At 36.7% G+C, this 16776-nt stretch overlaps 1 protein-coding gene across 36 annotated transcripts in view; it reads right to left on the bottom strand.

Annotated features, from left to right (window-relative positions):
- The window catches only part of adgrb1a (adhesion G protein-coupled receptor B1a), a 158137-nt gene that overhangs the window by 106001 nt on the left and 35360 nt on the right, over nucleotides 1-16776 (bottom strand). For all 36 annotated transcript variants that reach the window (XR_012392399.1, XR_012392400.1, XR_012392402.1 and 33 more), the window contains exon 2: nucleotides 1450-2372. Coding sequence is in view for 26 of the 36 variants with exons in the window: in XM_009292551.5 (XP_009290826.1) it covers nucleotides 1450-2167 (718 nt within the window). In the remaining 10 variants the exon portion in view is untranslated. The remainder of the gene's footprint in view (nucleotides 1-1449; nucleotides 2373-16776) is intronic.

The following is a 16776-nucleotide window of genomic DNA, read 5'->3' as shown; positions in this document are numbered from 1 at the left end:
GGTCAGCTAGTAAGCACGAAAAGGAATAGCGTTATACTGCCCCGTAGCGTTTGTTTAAAAAATTAAATGCAGCTATATGTACCTCTGGCTACATAATTTGCGGTCTCCAAAAATGAATGTAGGAATCAGTTTTCAGAATGCCTATGTTGTTAAAAAGAACAATTTCTCATTTAAACCCTTCACACAGTCACAGGCCAATAATATAATCCAAACTCAACATTGCGTATACACACAATGTGATTATAGCAAATGATTACATTGTGATATTGATGCTGAGACGATACATTGTGCACCAAAAATATATAAATATTCAGAATTGTCTCTCATGAATGTCTCCATGTTGCAAGGCATGTTCCCTTGGAAGTAGGTGGTTGTGCTTGTTATATAGATGTATTTTCAGGCACTGCGTTATATCAATGTGCCTACTTCAGCCATGGTATGGCAGCCAAAATTCATTGATTTTTACACTGGAATAAGAACATTTCCTAGTCATAAATCCTTAGAAAATAGCAACTTTTCATTCTCCTTCTGTCTTAGTAGACAATGTAACTACAGAGGAGTCAAGCTTATTGATGAAAAGTTATTTAACTCTGGTATTTTAACTCTTTTTAGCTAATGGTCTAATCCAATTAAATGATCGTTGGTAACCTATGCTAAAAGGGATCTTGTCTGACCCAGAGATCAGCTGCATTAAACAAATGATGAAACAAAACTGCTAAACTCTAAGAAAGTTGTAAACTGAACCTATTTTAAAAACAAATATGCACAGTGTTACTTTAACAGATGCATTTGTTTTCAGTGAATGCTTTTAGTTTTTAGTTTTTTTTTCTTTTTCAGTCAGTTTTGAACACTCTGAGCTGTAGACTTCTGAAATTTTATTTTGTTTTTACCAAACAGGAAAGACATAAAAAGAAAAAAAGAGCATAAAGTCCACTAAAAGGTCACACAGTGCAGTGGCTGAGTGATCTTCCAGCTCAGTGGCTACAGCCTCTCCCAGGGCTTGAGTTTCTGTGCCACATTCAGTCTTGGAAAAGAGATCACATCATAGCACTGAACTCAGTAACTGGCCCCATTTTTTTCCTAATAATCAATCGCCAAGAGCAGCACCACCACTATCCTGTGACACTCCCAGAGCATGTCTGCCGCATCAACTCTCCCACGGGCCGATCCAATATCCCTATCTGAACCCTCACAGGATCACACATGGCGCCAAGAAGCCAAGGTCACCCAGCTAGGACACATCAGCTGAAACCTAAAACTCCTTTTACCTCCCTTCTCTTTTTTTTTAACCTGCATCAGTTCTCTCTGAACTCTTGTTGTGTATCTTCAGCTTTGATTCTTTTGTTTATTTGCTAACAAATATGACAAGCTACCAACCTTACAGTGGTGGAATAACAATTGAATAACAATCAAACCATGCTGAATTATAACTAGACAAAACTGTCTTACCGCTATTGTCAGTTTCAGACGCTCCTTCTTTCACAACAGGGATGCAGTTTTCCAGAAAGACCCCATCTCGATAGCATCCATTGGATTCTTTGTCTAGTGGAGGCTGGTCCCAGCATTGGCATGGGGTCTGCATGATGCCACAGGGTCGGGTGGAAGAACTGTAGGTCAGGCAGTCCTCCAACCACTGGCAAAGCATTTGACACGCAGCCATGCTGGGGTTACGCTTCCCAACCACAAGATACTCCACTTTAAATTCCCCATCCCCATTTCTAGACCCAGCGCCTGCTCTAGGCAGCCCTTTCCGGATCTGCAGGAATTGTTTCCCAGCTTCCAAGAAGGCAACATGGGTAGAGGCATCGCACAGCTTCACCACTTCATCAAAGCTCTCCATTCCGAGAAAGGTCCGAGTCGTCTCTAAGAAGGAGTCAAACTGGAAGGTCCGGTGCTGCCGGGCAATGCAGTCTCTAGTTGGTTTTGTGACTTTGATGAAGATGGTGTAGCGCCGTGGATCAGGGTTCTGTAGGGTCCAGGTGCAGGGCATGCTGGGAAATGCAGAAGACGAGAGGAAGAATCCAAAGAAGCGGCTCTGGACTAATGTGGAGCAGCTGTCAGTCTCCGGACCAGAGGGGGCAGCGTTGAGCATGTCCATCCGCAGCAGTTGAAGAAGAGGGAACAGCAGGATCAGCGATGAACAGTTACCTAAAAATTTTGATATCATGGCTGTTAACAGCAGAAAAGAGTGAGGCTGAAGATAGCAAAGCCTTATTTTTGCGAGGTTTCTTGTAAATTTAGGATCGACAGCCTCGTTTTGTTGACTCGCCGATATTCTCTTATGTTTGCAGAACCGTCAGCTCAGGATGAGACGGAACCTTGGCTCATTGATCCAGTTTGCTGTCCATGATGCCAAACGCCCTCAGAGAGATCTGCAAGATTAGAGAAGACAGAAAAAAAGACTATGAGCCAGATGGGAAAACAACAGCAATTATCCATTGACCAGATAAGAGCGAGCATAATAACTTCAAAAGTGTGTAGACACTGACATGACTGACTTTGGTACTTAGAAATTACCACGCTGGGCTATATCGATCGAGAAGTGCCGCACCTGCGCTTCACATTCAAAAAGAACTCTTTGTTCCCCGTGAAGCAGTCACTTTCTACAAAAAAACGTCACCCTCAATCTTGTATTTCATCAGTGAGCTCAATAATTTGTCCAATTATGGGGCAATCAATTACAAAAATATGAACACCTGCTGTCATTCATTATTTCCAGTGCATTTGCTTCATGCCAAAATGATCAATAGCCTTAGTCCTCAGCGAATCATTAGGCTAAAAGCGGCTGGATCATCTCTCAGTCGGCCCGGATTGTCATTCTTTTCTCTGACAATTCAGTGTCTCGTGCAGTTTTACAGCACTTAAAGGCAAGAAATATGTGAGGTCACATGCAAGAGCAGTAGACAGACATCTTGGAGACTATTCTGATGTAATCCCAACATTTCCATGTGCCATTAGTCACTTTACAAAATGAGCACCCATGCACCAGGCTCACCCCAAGAGCCATATACCATACACGAAGATACCATGCCGTTTTTACTCTAGGTTAATCATCCTTATCTAAAGGCATTAGCTTTGTTCATCAGTAAGAAATGAGACGAACCCAGACAGGGGAAAGAGTGCACTGAGTCACACGAGTTTTATTAAATACTGAAGGATTCTGAAAATGGATGAAGAAAAATAGGAAGCTGGTGTGATATTTATAATGACCAGGATTACTTTATTATGTTAAATAAAACTGTTCAGCAAATATGATGTTATCCTTCCTTTCTCTATTGTTAATATATATTAATTATTATATAATTGTTACTATTGGCATTTATATAACAGTTCTGTCTGGTTCTTGAATCTGATTGGCTGATAGCTGTGCGATATTCTGCAAATATAAAATAGCACTCATCCAGCCTCTTCACTCTTGTGTATTACTCTGCCCACATACAGCAACAAGCAGAGGACACTACAGTTTGACAAATATTGCTGCTGTTGGACAGCATAAAGTACTTTTGAGGCTTTTTAGGCAAGTGTGTAGTTGTTTAGATTGCAACATTGCTGTTTATTTATAAGGATAGTGTCTATTTTAAATATTTATAATTTCTGAGAGACAGCGAATCGGCGGCCATTAGCCTGTCTTTGAGCACAGCAAAGACGGTTGACATTGTACATCCACAAGATGGCGATAGAGACCACATAATAACCTTGTAGAAGAGAAAAAGAGCGTAATTTCTAACTACTGCTGTCATATCATTATTAAATTGGTAAGTGACTTTCTAAGTCGATCTCTATTTTGTATGTTGTAGTGCTGTATTTATACCATAGTAATTGTATTGTACTGAGTGTAAGATGGGACTCACATATCAGGAATGTGTGTATTTTGTGTTGGCCACTCTTTTATAAGCCTGAGTTACTTTTTGGTTGGCCATCTGTTTGTTTCTAAGACGTCTCTTGTTTTCGTTACTGGAGACTAAATCAGTAAAAAGAAAGAAATAAGAAATGCCTGCATGTGTTTAACTTTTTTTTTTCTTATTGCAACACAACAGTAATCTTGCAGTGTTTGCTTTGCTTTGGCTTTTTTAGGGGATAATTATTGTGATCTCCGATAGCAACAGAGAAGTGCTGGGAAATCTCTGTAGACTGATGGCAATTCATAAATTCCATTTCATAATCTTAAATAGTCAGCGAAATCACTTGTTTTGTCATCACTTTGGATATTACGCTGATCATTCAAACACTAGCTCTAAAGTGACATTTTTTATACACAAGATTATGTCGTTGAACAGTTGCATAAATGCAATACCATGCTTGTAGCGTGTGCGATATGACTGTATATAGTGAATGGTGGGACTTCTTGTGCCGATGCATGCCTCCTACCAGTGCCAACATACAGCCATATCGAACTGCTACTCATGTGATATTACTTATATATACCACATTTTACTGAAACACAATTGAGAAGGGCATTTTGAACGTGTGGGTGAGATTGATGTGTGTGTCTGGTAAAGTGTGCATTCTTTACTAAAAGAATCAAACCAAGAGATTTTACAAAAATGAATACAGTTTATTGAATGTGTTTAAGTTAGTGTTCACACTGCAAAAAATGCTTTTCTTACTTGGATTTTTTTGTCTTGTTTGTAGTCCAAATATCTAAATGTTCTTAAATCAAGAAGCATTTTCTAGACAAGCAAAACATGTTGTCTTATTTTAAGAAATAATAAGCCAAAATGAAGTGAGTTTTTCCTTAAATCAAGCTAAATAATCTGCCAATGGGGTAAGCAAAATAATCTTATCACAAATCGAAAAACAAGATTATTTTGCTAACCCTATTGGCAGATTATTTTGCTTGATTTGTGGAAAAACTCACTTCATTTTGGCATATTATTTCTTAAAACAAGACAATATGTTTTGCTTGTCTAGAAAATGATTCTTGATTTAGGAATTTGTAGATATTTGGACTAGAAACAAGACAAAAAAAAAAAGTAAGACAAGTATTTTTGCACTATTTTGTGTTAAGTTAAGCAATTCACAACTGAAATGGTTCTTCAATAGTCAACATTTTATGTTGATTCATTCATGCATTTTTTTTTTTTTTTTTGCTAATTTTACTTTGAAACAACCAATAATTTTAGTTGATTTAAGTCATTTTAAGTGAGCTTTAACATGTTGGCAAAGTGTTTCAATTATAACAATTTTGTATGTAGCTCAAATCTAAAAATCAAGCTGAATTAAAAGTGGGTTATTATAATTATAAACTTTCTTCTTTTGGACATTACAATTGCTCAATCAATTCATATTCTAATTTCAGTGAAAGAAGACAACTCATGCCCAACTGAGCCTTGTTTCTCTCAAGGTTTTTTTTCCTTCACTTTTGTAAATTGGTGAAGTTTGTTCTTCACCACTGTCGCCACTGGCTTGCTTGTTTTAGGACTTGTGGAGCAGCGCACCGATGGATTTGCTCTTCAGTGTTCAGATTTTTAGTAGTGAAAATTAAACCACACTGAACTAAACTTCATCTCTAAAAACTGGACTTCTATGCTAAGCTGTTTTGACACAATCTACATTGTAAAAGTTCAATAGAAATAAAATAAATTGAATTGAACAACTGGTCATTTAGATAATGTCTTTAAAATAGGAATTTGCATCTTTAAAGTGACAAATTTAAGCCCTTAACCTCTCTCATCAAAGACTTAATTTTGCAGACCAAGTAGCACAGCCAGGGGTGAAAAGCAGACCAGAATGCAGGATGTGGCTGACAGCACAGGTGGTTTCTTTTTGTGTGTGTGTGCAGATAATATAAAAAAAGCTCCAATTGATCTAAGCATGACCTCAAACATTGCCTTCCACACACACACAAACACAATGGCAGAAATCTGCTTGGTACTAGATAAGCTGTGTTCAGGATGCTCAAAGCAAAAGTCTTTTACTGAAAGAGTGGGTGTTTTTTCGAACAGAATAAACAGTGCTTTTGATGCCAGTGGTATCCGTAATGAAGCAGGAGGGTGTAATCATCTAATCCGTGGCTTAACTTAGCCTTGACGTTTACCAGGACATTCTCAAGGCTGAAGCTCATACAGCTCTACTGAAGCGAGGATGAAAAGTCATCTGCTTTCTACTGCCACAAGAAATTTTGCTATCCCAGCATGCACTGGAGGAGTACTGTGAGTTTCGAGAGGTGGCCGGCTCATTACAGACATGTCTTGTTTATTGATCAGCAGCAGTGACACACCGAAAACTGCTATTCGGCTAATTGAGCCCTCGCTTTACCACTCCATGTTTCTCTGGGAGGACAGAAAAGCTTTACAATGGATATCATGGATAGGAAAATAATACACTAGACTCTGGTAAGAAAAGAAAACAAAAACATAGATGAGTCTGGTTTTAGTTCATTCAATGAAAGTCGGTTCCAAAACAACATTGGACTCCATTAACTTTCTTTGTATGGATGACAGAGGCATTTTTCTTTTTGTTCTCTGTTCTGTTTCTCAGATAAAGGAAAGTCATACAGATTAGGAACGAGATGAGAGCGAGTAAATAAAAAAACACTATATTTTTAAAGCTTTTCTTTAGCCTTAAAAAAAGTTATCAAAACTGGCCATGATAACACTGATCCATGAAAACAGTTAAAACACTAAAAGCAGATAATGTTACTTACCAGCAAAACGGATAAGTTTAAGGATAGGCAATCAGATAATCTCAACTTTAGGTTCTAAATAGAGCAAGCTAACTATCACTGATTTCAAGCTGCCAAGCAACTAATATTCTAAATGTAACGTACCATGTCTGTGCAATTTTTATAACAATTCTTAATATTTTAGTTGATTTCCAAAAAAAAAAAAAAAAACTATGTAAACATATCTGTACTGTTATTTATTTTATTTATTATTTATCATATATAAAGTTATATCCAGATAGCAAAATTCATTCACAATTAAGCCATAGCAATACCACATATCAGCCAGAATTCAACCAAATGGACCAGAACTTACAGTATTCTGGTCCACAGTTTGCTTTTATTTTGGCCCAGAACCAGCAAACATCAGATACTTACATCTAACCCACATAGCCAGAGTTTGCTGTGCCAAATATTTGTCAAAAGTGGCCCACATGTCTTTAGATGATTGGGCCACATTTGTCATATCATGTCTGGGCCACTTTAGGCTCACAGCCACATTAGCCAGAGCTAACTGTGCCAAATATTTGCCAAAAGTGGCCCACATATGTCTTAAGATAATTGGGCCACATTTGTCATATCACTTCTGGGCCACTTTAGGCTCAAAGCCACATTAGCCAAAACTTACTGTGCCGAATATTTGCCAAAGGTGGCCCACATATGTCTTAAGATTATTGGGCCACATTTGTCATATCACATCAGAGCCACTTTAGGCTCACATCCACATTAGCTAAAGCTTACTGTGTGAAATATTTGCCAAACGTGGCCCACATATGTCTTAATATAACTAGACCACATTTGTCATATAACTTCTGGGCCACTTTAGGCTCACAGACACATTAGCCAGAACTCACTGTGCCGAATATTTGCCAAAAGTGGCCAACATATGTCTTAAAATAATTGGCCCGCATTTGACTTATCACATCTGGGCCACTTTGTGCTCACAGCCACATTAGCCAGAGCTTACTGTGCCAAATATTTGCCAAAAGTGGCCCACATATTTATAATAACTGGCCCACATTTGCACCTACACATGTGAGCCACTTTGGGTTTAGATCCAGATTACCCTTAAATGACTATGCCATATTTTTGCCAACTGTGGCCCACATTTGTCCTCTGTCATTTGGGCCAAACTTAACAATTTCCACATGGGCCACTTTAGCTTCACATACAGATTTAATTTTGCCATACGTGCCAAATCTATGCCTCAAATGGGCCATATATGAATTGGAAACTTTGGCACCCTTTTGCCATTGCACAGGTGGGCCACTTCAGGCTCATGTTCATATTGTCTGGGCCGAAAGAAGACCATCTGTGCCGCATAACTGCCTAAAGTAACCCACATTTGTATGCTAGGTAACATTTTATTTTGATGGTCCATTTGAGTATTAGACTGTCTGCTTAATATGTTAATACTGCTCCTTCAACAGATATTTAACTGACTATAAGAAACTTTGCAAGTACATGTCAACTTACATAAACCCTAACCCCAATCTAACAGTCCACTTATAATCTAATTAGAATTAGTTGGCATGTAGATGCAATGTAACTGAAATTCAACAAACGGACCATAAAAATAAAGTGTGACCGTATGCCATCTGGGTACATTATTCTGCAAGCACAGGCTGTTTCTTTTTTAATTGTTAATTAAATGTATAATTTGCATAAATAACCAACATTATATGTGTTGTTCACAATAGCAATTAAAAAAATTTAAGATTTAAAGAGAGTTTACCCAAATATAAAAACTGACTCGCTAATTGCTAACTCCTAAGTGATTTCAATCTTTTATGAATTTATTTTTTTCCATTCAACACAAAAGAAGTTGGTTTGAAATATGTTAGAAAACCTGTAACCATTAAATCGATGTAACATGTCTTCTTTTGTGTTCAAAAAAACTCAAGTGGTCAGACTTTGATTACAGATTATTAAAACTTTTTTTATCAGTTGATTACCTGAAGTAATTAATAGATTAACTAAATAAATATATATACTGTATAAATAAATAAATAAATAAATAAATAAATAAATAAATAAATAAATAAATAATCTAAAATATAATAATAAGCACTATCAAAATAATCATCATGCATTTTGATTTTACATTGACTTTAAGCAGAATTAACACTAGGTATTCAAAAAATTATTATGTTGGGAAAATAATTTCCATAAATACTTTTAAAATGCCTGTTTTTATTTCAGAGTTTAATTTAGAGTTTGGAGCAGCAAGATCTGAAATGTAACTCTTGTGTGAATGGAAGTCAATGGAAAGAAACGTGCACAGTGACCGCTCCTTTATGCATACTCCAAGTCAATGGCATTCACACTCGAAAGTGTTTCCTAATCTGTCACTCTCACATATGTGTCAAGTGTGTCAAGATCGCTTTCATGCTGTCAAGCCATTATGGAAACACCGCCTGCTTCTCACGCACTGCTATCTGAATATGTTGAAAAATTGCCCTAAGCAGAAAAAAATAGTGTATTAGCACTTATTTCAGGAATAGATAAAAAGAGCAAGTATGAAAAATCCAGGTTGAAAGATTACACCATGACTAGAAGAACCACATTCATTAAACATAATCAATGCTATTGAGGATAATCATGATGTCTCCAACCTCTCTGAAAACCCAAACCGTATTCGTTCAGATGGTCTGTTACTTTGTGTTGGGGTCTGCATGCTGTTTCATTATCTGTCAGCATGCAATCATCTGGAAATAGCGCTCAAGAATCGCCATTAGTTTGCACAGAAACACCGGGTTGGGGGAAAAAGCTGCAGGAGTTAGAGGACAAATAGATGAGAAAATGAGCAACAGATAAAGAGAGAGACGCAAGAGAAGACAGCCTGTCGTTTCTCATGGGTGCTCTCGTTCATCGGCGTCTCTTTCTGCGCTCCGCCCCTTATTTATTTTTTTTCCCTTCCTCTCAAATTAAAGAGCTACAATGACACCCCGGCGAACAAGGTTATTTGAGCAAAGCAGAAGGCAACAAGCACTGCTGCCTCTTTCAAGACCAACCTCATTCTCCTCTATTTGCGCTCCGGCATCTGTGACAACAAGCGCTAGGCCTCACGCGGTCGCCGAATTAAAGAGATAATTATCTGTCTCTGGTGATGAATGTGTTTACCGTGCTAAATGCCAGGCCTTCTTTCATCAACTTACAAACCGTTGCTTTTCCTATCAGACAAAGTACAGGATGAAGAGGGATCTTGCATCAGAAAACAGTTAATGTCAAATGGAGGTTCTTTCGCACTTAAAAAGTCCTTCTGAGTCCTCATTCGCTAACTCACTCACTTTACTTCAGCTTAGCTTTCTAAGTCCAAGTCTAAATCTGTCAAATTTAGGGTATTGTGGTTGCAATAATTTTACTTTTACAAATATACGCTTGAAATTTTGATATTTTACGGTAATCTACCTTTAAAAATGTTATTTTAGCTGCTTAACTACTTTTGTAGAATGATTTGAATCAACACAATTTTTTTTAAAACTTGATAAGGAGTTTTTTTTTTTTTTTTTTCACTTTTTAAGAACAGTAACCTATCATTTTTAACTTTAAAAGCGCATTTTAATACAATTTTTGACATTTTGAGTCAGTAGTTACACTGTATTTCAATACTGGTCATTATGGTGGTACTTGGAGATGTATACAGTGAGGATCGAAAGTTTGGGCACCCCAGGTAAAAATTTGTATTAATGTGCGTAAAGAAGCCAAGAAAGATGAAAAAATCTCCAAAAGGCATCAAATTACGGATTAGACATTCCTTTAATATGTCAAAAAAGTTAGATTTTATTTCCATCAATTACACTTTCAAAATAACAGAAAACAAAAAAATGGTGTCTGCAAAAGTTTGGGCACCCTGCAGAGTTTATAGCATGCACTGCCCCCTTTGGAAAGCTGAGACCTGACAGTGTCATGGATTGTTCTCAATCATCTTCTGGAAAGACCAGGTGATGTCAATCTCAAAGGTTTTAAATGCCCAAACTCATCAAACTCATCTGACCTTGCCCCAACAATCAGCACCATGGGTTCTTCTAAGCAGTTGTCTAGAAAACTGAAACTGAAAATAGTTGATGCTCACAAAGAAAGGGAAAAGGCTATAAGAAGATAGCAAAGCGTATTCAGATGCCAATATCATCTGTACGGAATGTAATTAAGAAATGGCAGTCATCAGGAACAGTTGAAGTTAAAGCAAGTTCTGGAAGACCAAGAAAAATATCAGACAGAACAGCTCGCAGGATTGAGAGAAAAGCAAGTCAAAACCCACGTTTGACTGCACAATCCCTCCAGAAAGATCTGGCAGACACTGGAACTGTGGTACACTATTCCACCATAAAGAGATACTTGTACAAATATGATCTTCATGGAAGAGTCATCAGAAGAAAACCTCTTCTACCTCACCACAAAGATCAGCGTTTGAACTTTGCAAATAAACATATAGACAAGCCTTATACATTTTGGAAACAAGTTCTGTGGGTTAAAATAGAACTTTTTGGCCAGAATGAGCAAAGGTACGTTTGGAGAAGAAAGGGCACAGAATTTAATGAAAAAAACCTCTGTCCAACTGTTAAGCATGGAGGTGGTTCAGTCATGGTTTGGGCTTGTATTGCATCCAGTGGCACAGGGAACATTTCACGAGTTAAAGGAGAAATGGATTCATCAAAATTTCTGTAAATTTTGGATGGTAACTTGATGCCATCTGTGAAAAAGCTAAAGTTAAAGAGAGGATGGGTTCTACAAATGGATAATGATCCTAAACACACCTCAAGATCCACAATGGATTACATCAAGAGGTGTAAACTGAAGGTTTTGCCGTGGCCTTCACAATCTCCTGACCTCAACATTATTGAAAATCTATGGATAGACCTTAAAAGAGGTCTGCTGACAGACAGCCCAGAAATCTTAAAGAACTGGAAGACTTTTGCAAGGAAGAATGGGCAAAGATACCTCAAACAAGAATTGAAAGACTCTTGGCTGGCTACAAAAAGCGTTTAGAAGCTGCGATACTTGCCAAAGGGGGCAGTACAAGATATTAACTCTGCAGGGTGCCCAAACTTTTGCAGACGCCATTTTTTTGTTTTCTGTTATTTTGAAAGTGTATATGATGAAAATAAAATCTAACTTTTTTGACATATTAAAGGAATATCTAATCTGTAATTTGATGCCTTCTGGAAATTTTTCCATCTTTCCTTGGATTCTTTATGCACATTAATACAAATTTTTACCTGGGGTGCCCAAACTTTCGATCCCCACTGTATATATATATATATATATATATATATATATATATATATATATATATATATATATATATATATATATATATATATATATATATATATATATATATATATATTTATTTATTTATTTTATTTTATTTATTTTTTTTGAGGTGGTACTTGATGAAAAAAAGTTTGAGATCCACTGGTTTAAACGATTTGTGCTGGAAAAACATTAATGAATTGTGTGGGACCCTGCATTTTTTCTAGTGAACACAAAACAAATGATTTTGTTGTTTGTTGAAAGTACTTATTTAAAATGAGCTGAAACAGTAAGAGGTGTAAGGGGTGACAACTTAATTGTTTTATATTTCATTGACCTAAATTTGTTAGTTAATTTAATTGATCTGTTAGGTCTAGAGCTGTCTTGATAATGGAATTTGGTACTGATCAGTACTGCAATTTTAAAAACCATTTCCATTTCCCGCGAACATTTCCGTACTCTTTAAGCTGTGTCAGCTTACAGACAAACCAGCTGATCATTGTAATTTTGAACCGCTCCACCATCCTTGTATCTGAACTGCCAATCACAGTCATTTCTGTTGAGCATGTAAACACAATGCCAAATCAGCTGTTTAAGAACATGCTCAACACGCTTAAATGTTAGCGGAAAATTTACTTTTTAAAAATTTCAGTTTTATTTGATACCAAATTTCAGTATCGTGACAACCCTAGTTGGTATGATATGAATGAATTGTGTGGAACCTTGCATTTTTACTGTGTATCGTATTTCATTAATTTGTTATGAAGAACTAACACACATCATCCTTTTGTTCCACAGAGATCAAAACAACCATAATCATGTGGTGATGAGAAAAACAAATAGTATGATCACAAACAAATTATCCCACAAAATGAAAAGCATACTAATTGATAGAAGGCTCTATGTGTCAGCACAACTGCTAAAAAGCATCATGGTAAGACACATAAAATAATGTTACACATATTCTTTCATTCATTCACTATCTTTTCGGCTTAGTCCCTTTATTAATCTGAGGTTACCACAGCGGAATGAACCGCCAACTTATCCAGAATATGTTTTTTGCAGCAGATGCCATTCCATCTGCAACCCATCTCTGTGAAACATCCATACACAATCATTCACACTTATACACTAGTGACAATTTAGCTTACCCAATTCACCTGTACCGCATGTCTTTGGACTTGTGGGGGACACCGGAGCACCCGGAGCAAACCCACGCCAACATGGGAAGAACATGCAAACTCCACACAGAAACGCCAACTGGCCCAGCCGAGGCTCGAACCAGCGGCCTTCTTGCTGGGAGGCGACAGCACTAGCTACTGCACCACTGCTTTGCCCTGTTACACATATTATTTATCAAAATTGGATATAGCAAAAAAATCTAAAGTACATAACTGATGAGAAAAAACAAATAAAAAGTACCATAATGTCAACAATTGAGATTCGAAGTGGTGGGTGTGTGTGTGAACGTGACAGTTTATAGGTTCCCAGTACTGGGTTGCGGCATTTAAGGGCTGAAGTAGTTGGCGGTTCATTCCTCTGTGGTAGCCCCTGATAAATATGGGACTAAATGATTAAATGAATAAATGAATGAATAAATAAAAATTACTGTTAAGTAGTTTGCTGGTTTTTATTGTAGCAATTTTATCTTTTTTCCATTCAAATCATTGCCATTTTTTTACAGTGTTCTACCACATTAACATAACTCATTTTCATTATTTGCTCATTTACTATGGTTTGGAGGAGAATGGACTGTTTTTGGAGCTTGGCTTCATGTCTTTGTGATATGTAAAGATAAGCCTTTTCTACTTAAAATTCCATTTATTGGTTCCATGAAAGAAAAGAGTATAGTTCAATAGACTTTTGTGTGGACTATCATTTTAATTTCAACATTCAATGCTTCCTAGGTTAACTTTAAGCTCCCGAGTTAAACGTAAGCTATGTAAACAGATCAGAAGTAGCAGCATGCCTTATCTGTGCTGTCTCAAGCTGTCTGTGAACTAAGGGATCAGAGCTTGGCAGGGAGATTTACAGAACAAAGGTAAAACCTTTAAGTTTAAAATTAGGAGAAGGGATAAGGAAAGAGATCTTTGCACCCAAAAAAAAAACACTTTTTCTGTACGATATAGTACCATAGTGAGAAATGCAGGATTCTAAAGCTCTTGCCAGACAGTGTTATATTGAAATTCATTGTACTTCTTGTTCTCCATAATTATTCATCACATACTGCTTAGTATACGGAATCTGTTTTTCTCACAAGAAATTCTTATAAATTCTTAACCTAAGGTCAGACTAGGTGACATCATCTATTGTGGTTGTTAAGGAAACAATATATTTTCACTTCTTTTTAAATTAATCTTTTATTTATTTATTTTATACATTTTTTATATTATTTTATTTTACTTTATTCAAATTTCTTGGTACCACAGTAAAAATATTTATTTTATATAATATTATTTTATTGGATGGATGGAGATTTATTGCTCAACATAGATGAGTACACCCCTCACAAATCTCTAATTTAAATGAATATTTTCTAAAGGATGCTTTAGAATATTGTATTTGTAAATATACATTAGTTCAGCTATTACTGAAGCCAAAATCTAACCAAATAACTTTAAAAAAAAATGGTTCAAAAATATTAGCCCAAATGTACATATATGTTAGGGAAAAATATAAATAATACATTTTTTAAAATAGCAAAAATCAAGAGAAACAAAAATTATATACAATTTTGTTGAAATGTTGTAGTTTGTAATTTTATTCCAATATTTTGCATGAATTTACATGTATTATCTTTTCATTGATTGATTGATTGATTGATTGATTGATTGATTGATTGATTAGACATGGTGTAAGCTGAACACCCAAAGATAAAATGCCCTTGTATATTACTCTGATATATAATACAGCAGTTGGGTTTATCCATATTTGTCCAATAGATTAATCTATCAATTGATTAACTGATTGATTGGATAGCTCTTACACACACAGTTTTTCCCAGTTTTATCATTCCCATTAGCCAATCCGTGACATAATTTCTATTGGCCCAGGGGTGATTAATCACATGGCGTTTATGGCTCATGTGCTCAGCTCCAACCCTTCTCTGGTAGATGGGAACGCTAACAGCTTTCTCCTGGTACAACAGACCTTGACCTAAACCAGACCTGTCGTTTCCTAATGCAAAACAAAAGCCTATCGCTCACAGGTGGCTCAGAGACAGCCAGAGGTCAACATCACGATTTGATGAGACAAGGAAGTGGAGATGGACAGACTGGCAGGGGATAGAGAGAGTGCTAAAAGGACAAATGTCGAGGGGGAAGAGAGAAAACTGAACATCTGTTTGTGTGATGATCTAACAGGCTGTGTCTCCATGCTCTCTTTCCCCTGGCACGCCCGCTCCCGCACTGTTTGTTTTCTCTGTCATCTCTGCCACAGACTAGCGCTTACCTGACGCTAATTTCAATTAGGCGTCTAACTGTCTGAAGAAATGAATAAAGCTGAAGAGCCACATCAGAGACAGACTGTAGGAGACAGATAAAATATGAACAAAAGGACATGTCCGGGAAGCCCACATCAAGTATTTAGTAGGATCTTGAACCAGGTGCAAGCTGTGCTTTTTTAAAAAAAAATGTCCTTTACGATTGTTGCTGTTCAATTTGTGTGATATGAGTCCATTGAGATCTACTGTAAAAGCCAAAGCAGACATAAGCAGCTTTTATGGGAGACAATAGATCTTAAGGTGCTTTTAAAACACTAATCTATACTTCAGCCATCCATTCATTGGGCTTTCTTTCTTTCTTTCTTTCTTTCTTTCTTTCTTTCTTTCTTTCTTTCTTTCTTTCTTTCTTTCTTTCTTTCTTTCTTTCTTTCTTTCTTTCTTTCTTCCTTTCTTTCTTTCTTAATGAACCCATTCATTCATTATCTATCTGTGTTCATTCATCAATTCATTGCTTCGTTCTTTTCTCTTTCTTTCTTGGTCAGTCCATCCATCCATCCATCCATCCATCCATCCATCCATCCATCCATCCATCCATCCATCCATCCATCCATCCATCTGTCCATCGGTCCATCTGTCTTTCCATCTGTCTGTTAATATTCTATTCATCCATCCATTCCCCCATTTTTTCTTTCATTTTTACTCCACCCCTTATCTAACTCTGTTCATTCTATTCAATCCATCATCTCTCCATCCATCCATACTATCTATCTTACCATCCATACATCCATCATCCATCCATCCATCTATCTATTAATACTTCATTCATCTATTCATTTCTCCATGCTTTTTCTTTCATTTTTGGTCCATCCATCCTGTCATCTATCACTCCATCCACTATCTATCTGTCTTTATTCATCAATCCATTGTATCATTCTTTTTCCTTCCTTTTTTGTCAGTTTACCCATCCATCCATCCATCCATCCATCTGTGTGTTAATACTTCATTCATCCATTAATTGCTCCACTCTTTTTTTTCTTTCATTTTTGGTCGCTCCCTTCATCCATCCATTTATCCATAATATATCTGTCTATTTAAAATCCATCCATCCACCCACCCATCCATTTGTTACCTTTATCTATTAATACTGTATTTCATCCATCCATCCATCCATCCATCCATCCATCCATCCATCAATCTGTCTTTTAATACTTTATTCATCCATTTATTGCTCTATTCTTTTTTCTTTCATTCTTGGGCCACCCCTCCATCCAACTATTTACTATTTGTCTATTAATAATCCATCCTCCATCCATGCTACTGTTTATCCATCCATCCATTATCTAACTGTCCTCATTCATCAATCCATTGCTTCATTATTTTCCTTTCCTTTCTTAGTCAGTTTACTCATCAATCC

The sequence above is a fragment of the Danio rerio genome, chromosome 16 (assembly GCF_049306965.1).
Source record: "Danio rerio strain Tuebingen ecotype United States chromosome 16, GRCz12tu, whole genome shotgun sequence".
In the NCBI taxonomy this organism is placed as follows: Eukaryota; Metazoa; Chordata; class Actinopteri; order Cypriniformes; family Danionidae; genus Danio; species Danio rerio.
This window is presented reverse-complemented; position numbering and strand designations above follow the sequence as displayed.